Consider the following 18237-nt stretch of genomic DNA (forward strand, 5'->3'; position numbering starts at 1 on the left):
TACCAATATGTAAGTATATATGTGTGTATATAATCACATGTTATATGAATGATGTCGTTGATGCGTAAATTTGGTTTAATCTATTAATCAAATATGGCATTATAGGGACTCCACGTTGACTCGCAAAACAAAGAATATTGAACACCAGTGTGGTACTAGCCACACCTACTTTGATACTTAAGTTGGACTCGGAGGTTGATTGTGAGCTGAAATCTGGTTGACCAGGACCTGGCTGGGCCCGTCGGGCAGTGTTCTATGGTGTTGTTCATCCATCGAGCTTCTAGGTCTCTCTACTCTTATTTCCTTTGACTTTGACCCATCTCGAATCTCCTCCCTACTTGCAGGCTCGTATCCATAATAGAATAACTCAATTAATCAAAGTATTAGTAATCTCCCTTAAAGCTAGTTATAGAATCAAATCTCCACCCTCCCCTCCTCTTATGTTTGAATTGTAATACTAGAGGAGAAAAATAATGAATGTATATTAAATTCAGACTAAGTGAAGCCAAACATTCCTTTAAATATAATGCACAAGAGAAGGGTAAAAATATATGGGGAATTATTTTTTACAGAAGAAAAAAAAAGGGTAAAGTTGGAATGGAAAATGTGTGTGTATATATAGTAGTAATCAGAATAAAAAGTTCCCAATTGATGCACTGTCTGTTGAAGTTGAAGTCTCCTCTATTGACCAACTTTAAGGGGCAAAAAGGAGACTTAGAAAGGAAGCCAAAACAAAGAGTAAAAACCAATAGACTCAGGTCTCCTAAGACCAAAGGGAGGGGAGGAATTGATTACAAAAGCTTTGAATTTATCATAGGTTATTTTAGAATATGCTAAATATACTCAACCAACTCTAGTCTTTTGTGTAATTCTCAATATATTTGGTCTTTAATCTTATAAAATTTTCAATTTTACTTGTAAGGTATTAAAAAACATCAATGAGGTGGATTGATAAGAAAAATTGTTAAAATATGTTAACAAAAGATTATCATTTTGATACCTGAAATCCAACTCACTCATTAATTAAATTTGACGCACTCGTCAATAAAATTCATTTTTAGTAGCATATCTAAATATCGTTTCTTTAGTTCAACTACATATGTGAGGATGAAGCTTTGAACCTCCGATAATATGTCTTAACTAATTGAAAAGTTAGGCATGTTACTTTAGTAAAACAATAATTTAATAACACATCAATTTTTATTGATAAATTTTCAAATTTTTTCATTTTGGAAGATTAAATAACTCATATGAGAAAATTTTAAAAGATTTGATGCTTTCAACAAATAATCAACGGTAAGGTTTTTCTTAATACAACATAAATGGTAAGGATTTGATTCAAACAAATTGAAATTTTATGAGCTAAGTTAGTTGGTGGTTGGAGTAAAATTAGTTTATACTAAACCGAACAAGCCCATATATTTTTTTTAAGTCTCCAACTATGTTATTTTAATTTTTCCATCAACTTTTAGAATATACTTTTAAAAAGTTTTAGAGTATAATTTAAAAAAAAATGTTGGATTAAAGATCAAATATTCATTTTTTTCACAGTATAGACATCAAGTTATCAATCGTAAAAACATAGAGATCAGTTTCACTCTCATTAAACAAATAACTCATTACTCAATGTAACCCAACCAAACCTAAATTCACAGTTTGGATTAAAAAAAAAGAGTCAATTCTTAAGTTATATTAACTCAACCTAATACTAACATGAGAGGCCAACAAAAATGGAGAGTCAACATCCTGATTAATAATCATTTCGGTTTTAATTTTTTGTTTCTAAAAATTAGAATGGTTTTATCGTCATTTATTTGGTGTGTTTCAACTTTCTTAAAAATATATTCAAGTACTTAATTAGCCAAATTATATTTTAAAAAACAATGTCTTTTATTTTTATTTTTTAGTTTTCAAAAGTTGGCCTCGAAATTGAAAGAATTTAAAAAGTAGATAACATAAAAAAAATAAAAATAATGTTTCCAAGGTTAATTTTTAAATTAGAAAATAAAAAATAAAGATTTAAATACTATTTTAATCTGTGTATTTTTTGCTTTAATTAAATTTAGTCCCTATATTTTCAAAACATCCATTTTGGTCCCTTGACTTTTATTTTTATCTCATTTCTTTCCATCACAAATATAACACGACATTCTACTCACAAAAGATCTGTTTGATAACGTCTTCGTTTCTTGTTTTTCGTTTTCTCATTTTTAACGAAGAAAATTTGAATTGCATGATCCCAACACGCATGAATTCAAAAATGAATAAGACTATAACTTTGTTTATGTTTTGGAACAAATTGAAAAGGGGAACAAGAAATAATAAAACTTGTTTGTGTTGTTTCTAAAATTTCTATATAATTTTGAGAATATTTCTAAAAAAATAGAAACAAAAAATATAAATAGTTGTCAAATACTTAGTTTCTTAATAAAATTAGAAATTAGAAACAAAAAACGTAAACATTATCAAACGAGTCCAAAATTTCTTGAAATGTAGCCGACGTGTGTATTAAAGGGTTCCTACCAAAATGGTAACTTTGAAAAGTATAACAACAAAAAAAAAAAGCTTTTAGAGAAAGAGAAATCTCCCCAACATTGTTAGCTCTCTTAGAAAGAGCCGCTAAATGATCGAACCAAATAGGTGTAGGTAGCTTGACCATCCGGTCGATCGATTATTCGATATCCTTTGACTTAACAAAGATGAACACTGTAATAAAAAATTGGCCATGAGAGACCTTGTTTCAAGTATTACAAAAGAGAGACTAGAAGAACGATTCATTTGGATCGACGAGCTTTTTGAACCCTAAAACTAGAATAACGGAATGAATTCTTTGAAGTTTGCAGATAAAGAAGTTGAAAAGACAGTTCATCACTCGAAAATCTAGAGACTAAAACAAATTACAGGTATTTATTTTAGTCTACCTGTGCCAAAATAAACTAGAATTAAGAATACATAGAGTAAAATAATATTTAAATAAAAAAAAAGTTAGTAAGGGGGCGTGGGCGTAAAAGAATGTGGAAACTTGTTGGGTGTTAGAAGTATAATATTGTAACTAAAGGCATTGGATTTGGAATGGAATGTGAATTTTTGTGGCCTCGTGTTCTGTAACTTCCCACGCAAACACAGTAACCAAAAGCCAACTCTAATAAATGCAAACCAAAGAGAGAGACAGTTTTTTTTAGGGTGGAATCATTACTTGCTCCCTACCCCTGCAAATCTTCTGTGCATCCCTTTTTTTTTCTTCTTCAATCTAGCCCTAATTTCCATTAACAATGATTTATTAATTTACACTTGTTGGTAACTATGATCTATAAATATATCAACACGCATTAACAATGCATTTCAAAAAATACTAAAAACAAATAATACAACTCGTTTTTTTTTTATCAAATCATTTGTTCTCATATTTATATTTTCAGATCACCAACTAAACGCACCCTTAGGCAATAAATTTTTGTATAAAACAATTGAATTATTTGTAATTTAAAATTTGTAAAATTTAGTTCCTTTTTTGTAAATATTTTTTTTGTTAAGTTTTTTATAGTGATCAAATTAAAATCAAGCTCAAAATATAGATCAAATTGAAATTTCTAAAAAACTATAAGGAACAAATTCATATTTAACCTTTTTTTTCTTTTTGAAAAACTCAAACTTCTCCATGTAATTATTTATGGTATTTTTACTATCATAATTCAATTAATAGAAAGATCTAATTATATGTAAGTTTTTTTTTATATGAGAAGTAATTAAAAATTGACCTTTTGTGCATATTAGTTTATTTTTAATTTAGCCCAAATTAGGAAAAAAAGGACATCCAACTAATAAATCATTTCTTTTTTTTTTTTTTCGGTTTACATAGGAGTTATAGTCCCAATGTCAAATAGAACTTTAATTACAATAATTTTTTCTTATTTCATCAAAGAGAATCTTTCTACTTCTTCTACCTAGGAGAAACTTAATAAAACTAGATCAGGAAAAACTTAACAAAACTAGATCAATCTATATTTGGAAGATTAAAACCAGAGTTCGACTTTCAACAATTAATTACTTACTCTTTGATTTTCAAATGCTTATTCGTGGCACAATCAATGGAATAATCCATTTTTGTAGCAGCCATCGCTTCAGATCTTCCTTTTCTTCCACCTCTCCTCTCCAATCCTCGATCAAACTTGCATTCTCCAGGACTTGGCTGGAAAGTGTTCTTGCCTCTATCATTAGTTCAGGTAGTAGCCATTTCTGGTGCTTCAGTCACCTTTCAATAGCTCCTTTAATTATGTGCGAGGAATTTCCCTCATCGAGTAAAGTCAATCCACATACTCAACAACGTCTCTATCTAAACTATATAATCGAAACACACTAGAATAACTTCAAACACTGGATCTGCAGATCTACGTACATGAGTTTGGTAAAGCATTCACCTGTCGGTTGTACATCGACCAATCGAAAAACTCAAAACTCTCCCCCATAAGCGTCCTTCTTAGGTCGGCATTTGGGTCTGTGTTCCGACTGTGCAATATGGTGGAGATACAGTGCTTTCTCCGTAGTCTTCCTATTTGATTGTTGTGGTTGTGAGATTTCATTGCCGCCACCCGCCTGCTGGCGGAGCGAATCGAAGTTCTCTTCCGGTCAACTGTCCACCCAGTCAAGTGCAAAAAAATACAGTAGAATCACGCAAGGCACGTAGCTGGTGTGGCTTGCCCCTTTTCTCCTACTTTCATAGAATATCTGTTTTTGCCACGTTCGACAGTGGATCACGAAATCTTGACGATCTTCTCGATCTCATGAATGAAGAGTTTTAGAAGGAGGATGTCAATTGGCTTCAAAGTCTACGGGTATAAGCTTTCGATGGAAGCGCTAGGCCAATTCCATTACTATTCTTTTTTTTCTTCAATTAAGAGAAGAAAGAATGAAAAAAGAAAACAGCAAGTAAAAAAATAAGAATGCCTTCCCAAGAGATTTGGAAATGAAAATGAAAGAGGAGGGCGTATGAGAGTCGACGGCTTTCCCGCGAGTTGCAACATCCCTTGCTTGTTGCTTTCGAGCTCAAGCCTGGATTTTACATAGAAGAAACAAAGTCCACTTTGGGCCACTAATTTGTTGGATCAATTACTTGAAAACTGATTTGATCATTAGGCCCAAATTAGGCCCAACCTGTCCAAAATCAATTCAAATCCACAAATTTATCCCAAAAAACCATTTTGATTATATATATATTTGGTAGTATTTGTATCATTTTTCAATTTGAAGGAATAAATATGGTCAACCACACTAAGTTTCCTTATCTAATTTGTATATTGTTTTTAGGGGATACAGAAAGAAATGTACTTATTTTTCGATTAAGACTTCATTAAAAAGATCTTTAAAGTACTGCCACTTGGGTTACAATTGACCAGATCAAAGACTCTATCCTCTTTACGAGTCAAGAGAAAAAACTAAAAAATCCAAAACATTGAGTTATCTATGCTAAGAGATTTCTTAGCAAGAAGATGAACAATTTCATTAGATTTTCTACTTTTACGTGCATGCATGAGATAGAAAGGAAAGAGTTTTCAGACATCTAGATAGAAGATAGTGCTCCGAAAATGATATTACTCTTTGTTTCCATACTGAATAATATTTTGGTATTTATGTGATCAGTTACATCACACACGTATCAAATGATTTAACCATCTTTTGTGGAATTTACAGAAGAGAGAGATATTTATGAAAAGATTCTGGTCCATCTCCATAATCTTCCTACAAATACTCCCTTTTAACCTCTAGTCCTCTGTTCTCATGTTACATCAGAAACAGAACCAACAACTTAAGAGGATGAACAAAAGAAAGAAATAATCTTAGAGATCCTTGAGAGACTGGAGAGAGCTCTCATGCTCGAAGTAGAGAGAAAAAAATTCTATTGCAAAGAAATGTACTTAGAGATGTGTTAAAATTAAATGAAGCAATAAATTTCAATCTATTACTCATTAATGTAAACTTATAAAGATTAATTTTTTCATGGATGAAAATACTGATTACTGAACCCTTATGAAAATAATTTAACTTGGTTTTTTAAAATCAAACCTAGAAAAGAAACATTGTGAAAAGTTTTCATTATAAATTACTAAAATGTGATTGAACCATAAATATTAAATACTCAACAATATAGGATCATTGGATAATGTTCTGATCCTTGAAAAATTAGAATCATGAACAAGAAAAAAAAATATACTTTATGTTTTCTAAATTTAAATACAATTTAAAGAGTGCTTCTTAGAAATGAAAAGGGAGAAATAAAAAGGGAATTACTAAGGCTAATTTGATAACAATTTCATTTTTTGTTCATGGGCTCATAATTTACTTAGTACATTTTACATTTTTTTGAAAAGCACATTTTAATTATTATCAAATTAAAAAAAAAATAGAAATAAGCTTTTAAAAATTACTTTTTTAAGCTTTCAAATTGTTTAGGTTTAGCATTTTAGAAGAAAACAAGTGAATAGTCGAAGTAGTGTTGATAAGGTTGAGTTTAAAAATTTGGAAATATAAATACTTATAAGAGACGTAAGGTCTCATTTAATAACCATTTTAGTTTTGATTTTCGTTTTTAAAAATTAGGCTAGTAAGCATAACTTTCACCTCTATATTTATTATTTGCATGTACTTTTTAAAGCGGTTTAAAAATCTAAACCAAATTTTGAAAAAATAAATAGTTTCCGAAAATTTGTATTTGTTTTAAAAATTTAAACAAAAAATCAAATGTGTTTAAAAAAAGTTTAAAACATATTAAAGAATTTACTAACAAACCACCGCAATTCTCAAAAATAAAAAAACTAAAAATGAAAGGGTTAAACGAATCTAAATATTTCTGTTTTAGAAAACAGAAAAGGACAAATAGGAACATTATCGATAGGAAGTTTTTTTTTTTTTTTTTTGGGTTAACATCAATAGTAAAGGGTTGATGCCAACTTTTTATTAATGGATGTTGTTGATGCTGGAATTTTGGCCTGCAAAAAATCGAGTAACCCTAAATGGATGATGTTGATGTCTAAGTCAGTTATGAGAGAATAACTAAGCAAGCCATGATATTTACTATGCGTTTTTGCTTATCTTCAATGGTGATTCTCCCCCTATTTATGGTCAATCTTCCCCTCCTAGGGTTTCATTATTCCAACCCTAGGTCATTCACATCGTCAGATTTTTTGGGACGTGAGATGTTTCGTTGCGGGCTCCAACATCATAATAGGATCGAGGTTCTACAAACAACCGTCAATTCAGGACAAGGACCGAGAAAGAAGTCGAGAGGTGTTCTCGACTTCAGTGCCGAGGCGCCGAGGCCTGGTCGGCCTTTAGGTGGGCCGACCCCTAAGTTCTCGGCCGATCCCAATCGGTAGTAATCTTGAGGTTCTTTCTTCTTCTTCTCGGTCCGATTCTCATCCTTGTTTGGACCGTTTCGTTTCCTATAACAGATGACTACCATGTGCTAGCTATATATATTAGAAAAAAAAAAAAAGTTCACATTAATCAAATTGTTAATCCAAATGTTCGGAATTATTGAATGGGTAATACAAGAAAGGGGAAAAAAGCAATACCTAACCATATAGGAATGATGTCACGTTTTTATTCCTTCCTTTTTTTCCCATAAACTTAAGGTCCAACCATTCATACATTAACATAATATGGATTGAAATTTTAGAATATAGTTTAAGATTACTTACCCTTTTTTATAAATATTTGACACACCCACGTGGCTCATTTGACTAAGATTTTCTTTTGGGTGAAGAAAATTGTCTAAAATAATGGGGAAGTTTTGAATGTAACATATAATTTATTGACAAACTTCATAATACTACCAACTTAGAGTTCGTCGTGTCATTTTATTAACGATATTTTTAATCATACCATCTAATCTATCATCCAAAATAGTGTAGAATCTATATAATGAATTTAGTTCTATCGCTTAAGGTAAGTGTAGCATATGAGGATGACAAAACATTTGATTTGTTTTTTCTTTTGAATTTCTTTAAGGAAAGAGATTGATTTCAAAGTGATGCAGGATTCTAGACAAGGTGAATAATCGGCTATTGATTCGAGGTGGGATGTACAAGTAGACGAAGTGATGATTTAGAAATATAACCTTGTACCAATGTATGGTATTCAGACGCGTATGCTCTGAAGCTTAAGTTAGTATTTAATTCGAGCTAATGTTGAACCGAACTTAATTAGGTTTTGTAGAAATTGTGTACTTTTTTTAGAAATAGACCCATTTTTATAGGGGAGCCTTAAGAAATGTTGATCCGCCGATTTGGTACTTGTGTTTAGCAAATTTTATACTGATCACATATGAGTTTTCAGGTCGATATCAGACTAGGTTTTTATTGAATCAGTCAGATGTGACTTTACCTGATCCATCTCGCCCTTGACCTATTCGAGTCAAAGCCCAAACAATGTTTTAGGTGAGGGGGGTCACTTGCTGGATGCTACTATTCTACCAGCAACACATCTCTTGTATAAAAGATTTTGTATAATTATTTTTTAAAAGGAATTCACCGTAATAATAATCCCCTTGAGATTTTCTTTCAAAAAAAAAAAAACTCCTTGAGACGATTTTAGATTTTTTTGACAATGATTTTAGAAACATTTAAAATAGTCTCTCCAAAAACAATTTAACTTTGTATTGAAATATTTTGAAATGATAACACTAAAAATAACAAAAGGTTTCCAAATATAATTGCTAGAGAGTTTCCAGTGGGTAGTGGGAATAGACAATATTAAATTATTATAATATTACATATTGATATTGTTTGAGAAATAGAAAATAATATATTAATATTGTGTCCATTGATTAGGTGGTGTTCTTGGATTTAGATTAAAGGACTTCCAGATTCAATTCAATTTTTCTTGGAAATGTGTTCAATCCAAACAATCTTTAATTTGTTCCTTATTTTTTTAACACACAAAATTGCCTTGGGGTAATTATTTATTATTATTATTATTTTATATAAAGAAACAGAAATATATTGATAATAAAAAGCTTATGAAACCCTAATTAATTCTCCATATGTCACCATGGCCATATATATTTTGCTACATAACCGAACATGCATTGGGATTTTCGTCACTGAACATCACAGTGAGCCTCTCGTCGGGTGCCTGTGCGAGCGGGAACGCTTGAGCGGCGTTCTTGACGTAGCCAGCGGGCGCCTTCTTGTCGTAGGCTTGAGCAACGTAAGGGTAAGCAACCAAGTTGTAGGGGACATAAGGCCAAAACTCAGCCCTCTTTCCTGTGCTTTGAACCTTTTTCAAGACCTTGTTTGGCTCAGCATATCCAACCGCTGTTACCTTGCTTTGTTTCCTGTCCACCTCCACTGACTTCACTCCTAATTCATTCATTGATCAAACAAAACAAGATTAAGAAAAATTAAAGCTCAAAGTTTATGTTTTAATTACTAAAAGAGTTGTGGGTAAATATATCTACTATATTACAGATAAATTAATTAAAGCAATTCATGAAAAATTAGTTGTTGTAACCCCATTTGATAACGTTTTTTTTCCTTCCTATTTTTAATTACTAGTCAAAATTATGATTAATTACTAGTCTTCTTCTTTCTTTTTTCTTTAATATACTTTTCATACATACTTGAAATCTCATATAGTCAAATTTTAAAAGTCCATCTAGTTTTCTCTAGTTTAAATTAGTTTAGATTTTCAGTTTGTATCTTGAACTGATGTCTAGCACACATTTAAACTTTTAATTTTGTGTCTAATTGGTGTCCCTAAATTGTCTTTAAATAAAAAAAAAATCACTGATTATTAAATACAAATTAAAATTGAAAGTTGAGGGTCTTTATTAGACAAAAAATTCAAATTTATGTCCAACAGACTCGTTAATTAAAAAAATAAATATTGAATAGTTTAGGGACCTATTAAATCTAAAATTAAAAGTTTAAGTATCTATTAGACTCAAATGAAAGTTCAAAGACTAAACTTACAATTTAACCTATTTTTTAAAAACTTTAAAAATTGCATGGGATAGGGATCAGAGAGATATTTTTTTTAGAACAACATGTGAATGTGAGGATTCGAATGAACGACTTCTTAATCAGAAATATATGATCGAGCTATGCTCAGATTGACCACGATACACAAAAGAAAAAAACAAAAGAAAGAACAAAGATGAGTGGAGAACCTTTAATGGAGGAGACAGCATTTTTAACTTTCCTCTCACACCCATCACAGTCCATCTTCACCTTGATTTCCACTTTCTGGTTTGGCTTTCGTTTCTTCTTTTTTCTTGAACCCAAATTCTGTGTCACGTAATCAACAAAACCCATTTTCTAATTTTGCTTTAATTTTCTCAACTTACAGCTACTGAGAAGGGTGTTTAAATAACCAAAATATTGCAGCAGAAAAACAGAAGCTTTGAGTGCAAGCACTGAATTCTTACTTGCAAAAACTTATTACTAAAAGCTTTTTGACTTTTCGTTTCTGTGTATCCAATCACTGGAAGACACCTCTGGGAAACTTTTCTGAAATAATCTTTGGGGGATTTAATCCCAAATATTAAATAAAATTATCTTTCATTATTCACCTAATTCGTACGACTGTTTGGATACTGTGTCCTGATTTTGTAGCTTTTCATTTCTTTATTTATAATTTATTTGTTTCATCGAATTTAATTAATTGTGTTGATTTGTTGTCTTGCTCTCCCAGTGACTGATTGAATGGGCCGTGTCATCGCTCAATCTAATTTAATTAGTGTCGGCTTCTTTCTAATTAATTATATTTTATACCACTGATTAACTTTGATTAGTCCAAACAAGGAAGAAATAGTATTAACTTTATCCTTCCTGTTTAATTATCTATTGAATAACTTTAAATGAACCCTTCATTGTTGTTTATTTTTTCTAGAATACAGTCGAATGAATATTCGAACTCATAATATTTTAGTCGGAAATATGTTAAAGTTGGCAATGACTTTACTATAATTATTAAAACCCATTAAACCCATTGAGATGATTTTTTTTAGCTCATTAAGAGAGGGTGCAGTGAGTTTTTTTTTTCTTTCTGGAATCGATGTCTATGACTTAGTCTAGTAGATTCCTATCATCGAGGCTTACCTTGCTAAAGATTACTTTACACCTTAATTAATTCAATTATACCCAGGTTGACATTGGGGAATTTTAATCTTCATTAAGCTCAAGGTCACTCTACTATAAACTTGGAGTTGCACTCTTATGCGTAGTAGGACAAGTTGACGTCCATGGAAATACTTGCTACATGTGAGTCAAGTGTTTGTTGTCATTATACTTGGGTCAAAATTTTGTTTTACTCCTGGAATTACATTTTATACCTTAAGTTCCACTAATTCCTTAATGAGCAACTTTTTATGATTCAAGGGTGTGTTTGATTAGTAATTTGAGAAAAAAAATTTGAAATCAAGGGATTAAATAGAAAACAGAGTTGTATTCATTGCTTTCTTTTCAAGTTTTTGTTTGGTTGTAGATTTGGGATTGAATCTCAATTTTAAAAAATTGTTGAATGTGTATTTAGTAATATATTGGTAAACTAGCGGTAGTTATCAACTAAATATTTAGTTCAATTTAAACTAATATCAATTAATTTATTAATATTTTTGTTATAACCTTCGTAGAATTATTATTTTATAATATTATATCATTTATAATATATTATATTTTACAATATTATATAATTTATAATATATTATATGTTACATGTTTTAATTTTTAAACAAATGAAATGAGTTTATAACATTAAATAGCATATTTATCAAATTTTTTTATCTTTTTTAATCTAGCATTTTTTAAGTTTCAAATTTAAAATCTGAAAACATAAAAAACATAAAAAAAATGTTGTTTTCAAAATTTTTACCATTTGGATTACAGAATCCGAAAAACTGTTTTAAAAAATAAATATATCAAATAGATACTCACTAAATTAATTTGATTAAGTGAATCTGAAAATAAACAAACAGAATCTGGATTGCATATCAAATAGACGTTAAGTTTCTTGTGCCAATGAGAGGATCAGACCTCATCACTTAGGTCTAAAAATCAGTACTTAATGCAACTACTCATCTACTTATCTTATATCTTGTGAAATTATTTCCCAAACTCTCTATTTGGTCTTGTCTTGGAAATGATAGGCCTCTTAAAAAAGACTATAAAATTCACTCTCATTCATGCAAATCAAGGGTCTACTCTTGTATACACGGAGTTCATAACTCACTTCAAAATTGCGATTGACATTTTTTTCCTTTCTAATAGGATTTCTTTCTGCGGTCTAATATTTTTAGAAAAATGTCTAATACTCAAATTGTTTGCCAATCTTCTCTTACATAGTAGGTTAAATACGTACCATCAAATAATAACAATTCCTCAATTTTAAGGGTCCGTTTGATAATCATTTTGTTTTTTATTTTTGGTTTTTAGTTTTTCAAAAACAAGGTTGTTTGATAATCAATTCAATTTTCTATTTTTTGTTTAGTTTTAAAAAACAGTGTTGTTTGATAATCAATTCAATTTTCTATTTTTTGTTTTTATGTAAATTTCAAAAAAAAAAGTAGTTTTCAAAAACAGGTTTTTTTTTTTCAAAATCTCATTGTTCTTCTAATACTCAAATTTTTTTTCTTTCTCATATTTATCTCTAAAAAAATTATTTTTCACTATTTTATTTCTAAATTTCTCTCTACAAACTTTATTTTTCTCTCTCTAAAATTTTCATATTTTGAATATTTATTGTTATTTGTCTCCCTCCAAATTTTTATGTTTTTTTTTGTTTTTTCTAACAGACTAATTTCATTTCTCTCTCTAAAAATTTAATATTTTTCCTAACTTTTTTCTCTCTAAAATTTCATATTTTATAACTTTTCTTTCTCTTTGTAATCTATTTTTTCCTCTAAAAATTATATTTTATTTTCTCGTTTAATTTTCTTAAATTTTATTTATCTTTGTATTTATTTATTTTCTATGAAAATTATATTTTGAATCTTGTTTTTATCTCTAACTTTGTTTCCACTATAATTTTTCTCCTTCTTTATATCTTTATTTTTTTTTCCAAAATTTTTCTCTTGTTGTCTTTAACTTTTATTTCACTATTTTTTTCTAAATATTTTTATTTATTTCTCTAAAATTGATCTTCTCTATTTTCATGTCTCTACATTAGGGGAAGACAAAAATTTCGGTGGGATCGGGTCCCAAAAATAGAATGCATGTCCCGACCCCGTCCCCGATTCTATTTTTTAAATAATTAATATATATTTATTACACTTTTTTTATATTTAAATTCTAAAAATAATTAAAAATAATTATAAAACGATAATTTTTCTCGAGAACATCTCTCGGACCCAAGAACAAGGTGGAGACGGAGACTAAAAATTTTCACGAGCCCAAGAATGGGGGAGAGCATCCTCACTCGCACCCACACCATTATCATCTCTAGTCTACATAAAATTTTCTCTCTCTATGTATTTTCAATTTTCTAACTTTTTAAAAATAAAAAACTAAAAATGGTTACCAAAGTTTTTTATTTTTTAAAAACAAAAAACAAAAAATGGTATCAAACATATATGGTTTTTGTTTTTTAAAAACAGAAAACCAAAAACCAAAAACTAAAAACAAGAAAAACTAAAAACCAAAAACTACAATGGTTATCAAACGGGCACTAAATGATATGTTTCTTTATTCTTTGTATTTCTAAAAATTTCTTGTAGGTGCTTAGGTCTTTCATTGTTGTGTAATTTAGTCCATTTACTTTACAAGTTTTTAACAAATCTTGTAACTTTCAATCTCTTCGTAATCTTTTTTATTTCTAATAGTTTATTGTTATTAAGCTTTACATGAATGTGACATGCTAACCATATTATTTAAAGATTATGCTCGACATCAGCACTCATAATTCTTACCTAAAATAAATATAGCTTAATCACCCTTAAATTTATCACCTAAAAAAAAGATAAATAAATAATGAAAATGAGAATAAATAATCGATGCAAAATTGGAACTTTGAAAGCCCAAAAGGCCCAAATATTATTTCAGTTGGAGTAACTGTCCAACGGACCCCATTATTAAATAACAACCAAATATTTCCCGCGAAATTGCTTTCTCCTGATTTCGTCTTCTTCGTTTGTAATTGCAGAGCACGAAGGTTTTGTCCCATGGCCATGGCATCCTCACTCCTCTCTCTCCTCCTCCTTCTCTCTCTCCTCCCTCTCTTCTCCTCCCTTCCTTCTGAAGCCATCCTCGACGCTTCCGAGATCCTCAAGGACTCCTCCTTCTCCTCCATGGCCCTCACTCTCGAGCTCGCTTCCCACTCCCTCCTCCAGCAATCCTCCTCCCTCACCATCTTCGCCGCCACCGACTCCGCCTTCTCCCGCTCCGGCCAGCCCCCCCTCTCCCTCCTCCAGTACCACCTCCTCCCCCACGCCTTCTCCCTCGAAAGCCTCCGCTCTCTACCCTCCGGCGCCAAGATCTCCACCATGCTCCCCGGCCGCTTCCTCACCGTCACCACCTCCCCCTCTCACGCCCGGATTTCCCTCAACAATGTCACCGTCGGCGCCTCCCCGGTCTACGACGATGGATCTCTCGTCATCTTCGGAATCGAGAAGTTCTTCGATCCATTCTTCGAGAGTTCGGCCGTCGATAGCAGGAGGATCGTCAGGCCGGATCTTGAATGCGGCGATTCCTCCTCGATCCAGAGCGATCCGGTCGGGGTTCTGGCGGCGGCGCTCAGAAACAGAGGGTGGTCGGTGATGGCTTCTTTTCTCGATCTGCAGTTTCTAGGGTTCCATAGACAACCGGCGCTGACGGTTCTTGCTCCGACCGACGATTCTTTGATGAATCGCGTGAGTAATTTCACCGATTGGCGCTCGATCTTCCGCCGGCATGTGGTTCCCTGCAAGCTCCGGTGGTCGGATTTGGCGGATTTCCCGGACGGAACTCGGTTGACAACTTATCTGAAGGGGTTCAACATCAATGTGAATCGAAGTGGTGGGGTTTTGATGCTGAACGACATGTCGGTTATCTTTCCAGATATGTTCTACAGTGAGGGGATTGTCGTTCATGGCATCGGGGGGATTCTTGAGATGCAAAATGAAATAAAAAGACGAGCAGAATCTTCTTCTGAAGTGCCATTCAAAACTGGGCCACCTCCAGAATCTGAGAAGGCTGTAGCACATTACCATTTCTCTGTTTTCAGGTCATGAATTGTTTTTGATATTATGATCTTGCTAGGAATTTGTATCTGTTTGATTCTGTTCTAATCTCACTGTATGATAATATGATTCTGGATCAGATTATATGGGAAATTACTGAAATTTCGGTTTCGACTCGAGTTTTGTGCATTTTCTGGGTCTTGGGGCTTGAATTCTTCAGCTTCAATTACATTTCTGTTGCCTTAGGAACCTTACAACAAAATTTAATTGAACTATAAACACTACAACAAAATTTCTAAGTTATATCCAACAAATTGAAATGGAACTCAAACCACATCTTCTGCGAGGGAGTGTGAGGAGTGGGATTTAAACCTCGAGAATTATTTAGATGAGTGAATTTTTCTGTAAAGATTCAGAACATAGAGGAGATATTCTTATGCAGAATCATCGATCAATAACACAGAGTATTACAGGGTTGGAAATGCCAAGTTATTTTTGAGTTCCTTGGCCAGTCAAGTGTATAAAGATCACTCATATCTTCCTATACCTCACCACACTTTTTTTACTTATATTCGCAGCAAGATCCCAAACAACTGGAAACAGAATGTGAACGGATGAATTCGTATCGGGTTCCTTCATTTTCGATAAGTGAGTTGCCATTTCAAGGAATCATCTCTTCCAAACCATAAGTCCGCACCAAAATGAACCATTTAACTGGCTCTGCTAGACTTTGAAGGCCGTATCAAATAGAATGTCAACCGGGCAATGGTGCCTTTCGTAGTTTATCGATCTTCTGTGCCAAAAGTAGAGCAGTATCCTTTCTGCCCTCATCAAGAAGAGCCTGTTTCAGATTTCCAAACATTGCTGCTGGTGGCCGAATACCTACATCAAGCATCTCTAAAAAGTATTTGCAAGCATCCTCTAACTTGTTCTCCAGGCACAAGCTATTAATCAACGTCGAGAACATGTGCATACCCGGAAGAACTCCTTTCGCCTTCATTTGATCCCAAATTCGAATCGCCATATCGACTCGCTCCTCGTTGCAGAACATTCTCACCATAATTTCATAGGTACTCACAGTTGGTTCACACCCAGGCTCATTACTCATTCTCTGGAAAACAGAATAAGCTTCTTTTGATCTCCGGGCCTTTATCAAGTGATGTAATATGATATCATAAGTCCTCGAATTCGGACCGACGCCAGATTTCCTCATGTCATCTACTGTCCTGTATGCATCGGCCATCTTCATCGACCAGCAATAAGCCCCCACAACAGCATTATAAGTCGGCACCTCTGGGGCAAAGCCGCTCAACTTTGATTGTTCAAAAAACTCCAAAGCCTCGCTCAATCTCTTCTCAGAACCCAAACCATTGATTAAGGTACAGAACACATGAGGCGATGGCTTGACGTTCTTTGCTTTCATTTCGTGAAACAACTTGATCGCTTCATCGTACATCCTCGCTCTGCAATGTGCATTGATAACTATACCGAACGTCACAACATCCGGTTCAAACCCATCATCCCTCATCTCCCTATAAACCTCATTCAACCTCAACAAGTTTTGCTCCTGACCCCATCCTTCCAAAAGAATCGTGTATGACTTGATATCAGGCTTGAACCTTCTGTGTTTCATTTTATCAAACACCTCTTGTGCTTTCCCGATGTTCCTCGATTTGCTCAGAGTATCAATAAGTCTGTTGAAATCCCATACTCCCAGTTGGAATCCAAACTTCTCCATCTTCTCAAATGCCTCGATTGCTTCTTTAACCTTTCTAGCTCGCGCATATCTCCGCGAAACTAAACCGAATGTTTCTCTACTTAAAATCCCTCTCCGTTTCATATCATTAACCAAATTCCAAATCACGTTGAATTGTTTGATCTTACCGAGAGATTCGATTAGAGCGTTGTAGCTCTCCGTGGTGTGTTTGAAACCTTTCTGCTTCTCGGCCCACCTGAAGAACGAAAGCGCAAGAAACCCGGCATTGGTAAGCTTCTTCAGCACCTCCACGAGCAGAGCCGGCGACACCTCCTCCACTGAAGCAGCAGTACCATCGAGTAATGATTCGACGCAGGAATTAGGGTTCTTGGACAGCAATTTACAGATTCTTTCAGCATCCTCGGCGATTTTGGAATTCTCGTCGGCGTCCGTATCCAGTTGGGCATGCTCCGTACCGTAACTGCGATTCGGAATTTCTCCATTGGAACGTTCACTGCAAGGAGATGAAATAGAAATGGAAGTTCGATTTGTAGTGGTTGTTTGGGAACGAGAAAGCGATCTCCCTGAACCAGTGAGAAGAGAAGATGACGATAGCGTATGGAACGAAGTTGGTCTTCGAGATAATCTGCGGAGGAAACTGAGGGATCGACGGGAACCCATCGGAAAATCCGCGGCTCCGAATTGAATTCAACAGCTGCTGGTTTACAGTGAGACGAAGAAGAGAGAAGAGAATAGAAAGTGTAAAGAAATGGAAAATTTAAATGGGTAAAGTCTATTTCCAAACATGTGATTTTTTTTAAGGGGCAATTGTTTATAATTAGCATTTGTATTTTTAGATTTAGCAGAAAATTTAAAATTTTATAAAAATGGTATAACTCAAATAAAAAAATAAAAAAATCATAGTTGGTATACTTTTACTTAGTTAATGGGAGCTAGTTTGGTAGATAAAATGTATATTACTTTTTCTAAGGTTGAAAATCAATTTGATCTTCACCCATATTGATTGGTAGGTGATGAAATTTGAACAAGCGTATTAACAATTAACGTGTTGGCCGTTAAAGACGATGACAAAGTTCAGTTGGAAAAAACAATATCAATACGTTACAAGCATGGATAGAAGAAATCCATGGTAACATTGTAGAAGCAAGCTCTTTTCGTCTTTTTAATTATAAATTTAGTTGTCCCTATGCTTACAATACAATTTTGGTTCATTTTAATGTGTGTGTATGTCCGAACCAACTTGCATGTATCTCAACTAATTGATAGGTGGCCACCATGATTTTGATCTCTATATTTTTAAAAGGTAACCGTTTTGATCACTTAATTTTATTTTTAATCTCATTTATTTTTTCTAAATCACACAATTTCAAAA

The 18237-nt window shown here is 32.8% G+C and overlaps 3 protein-coding genes across 3 annotated transcripts; 1 reads left to right on the top strand and 2 right to left on the bottom strand.

Moving 5' to 3' along the window:
* Positions 1–8938: 8938 nt before the first annotated feature.
* Positions 8939–10355, bottom strand: LOC111020067 (heavy metal-associated isoprenylated plant protein 20). Its single transcript, XM_022296628.2, has 2 exons — positions 10166–10355; positions 8939–9356 (listed from the first exon to the last, which is right to left on the bottom strand). Exons 1-2 carry the CDS (start codon positions 10308–10310, stop codon positions 9064–9066), a joined length of 438 nt encoding a protein of 145 aa, XP_022152320.1. The 5' UTR covers positions 10311–10355; the 3' UTR covers positions 8939–9063.
* A 3645-nt stretch (positions 10356–14000) lies between these two features.
* Positions 14001–15394, top strand: LOC111020084 (putative fasciclin-like arabinogalactan protein 20). The gene is made up of 2 exons (XM_088122979.1): positions 14001–15192; positions 15289–15394. The coding sequence occupies exons 1-2, from the start codon at positions 14153–14155 to the stop codon at positions 15392–15394; spliced, it is 1146 nt and encodes a 381-aa protein (XP_087979105.1). The 5' UTR covers positions 14001–14152.
* Positions 15395–15470: 76 nt separating this feature from the next.
* Positions 15471–17650, bottom strand: LOC111020083 (Tetratricopeptide repeat (TPR)-like superfamily protein). The gene has a single exon (XM_022296651.2). It carries the CDS (start codon positions 17523–17525, stop codon positions 15903–15905), a length of 1623 nt encoding a protein of 540 aa, XP_022152343.1. The 5' UTR covers positions 17526–17650; the 3' UTR covers positions 15471–15902.
* Between the last annotated feature and the right edge of the window lie 587 nt (positions 17651–18237).

The sequence above is a fragment of the Momordica charantia genome (assembly GCF_013281855.1).
Source record: "Momordica charantia cultivar OHB3-1 chromosome 4 unlocalized genomic scaffold, Mcharantia_2.0 BLBB01000004.1, whole genome shotgun sequence".
NCBI lineage: Eukaryota > Viridiplantae > Streptophyta > Magnoliopsida > Cucurbitales > Cucurbitaceae > Momordica > Momordica charantia.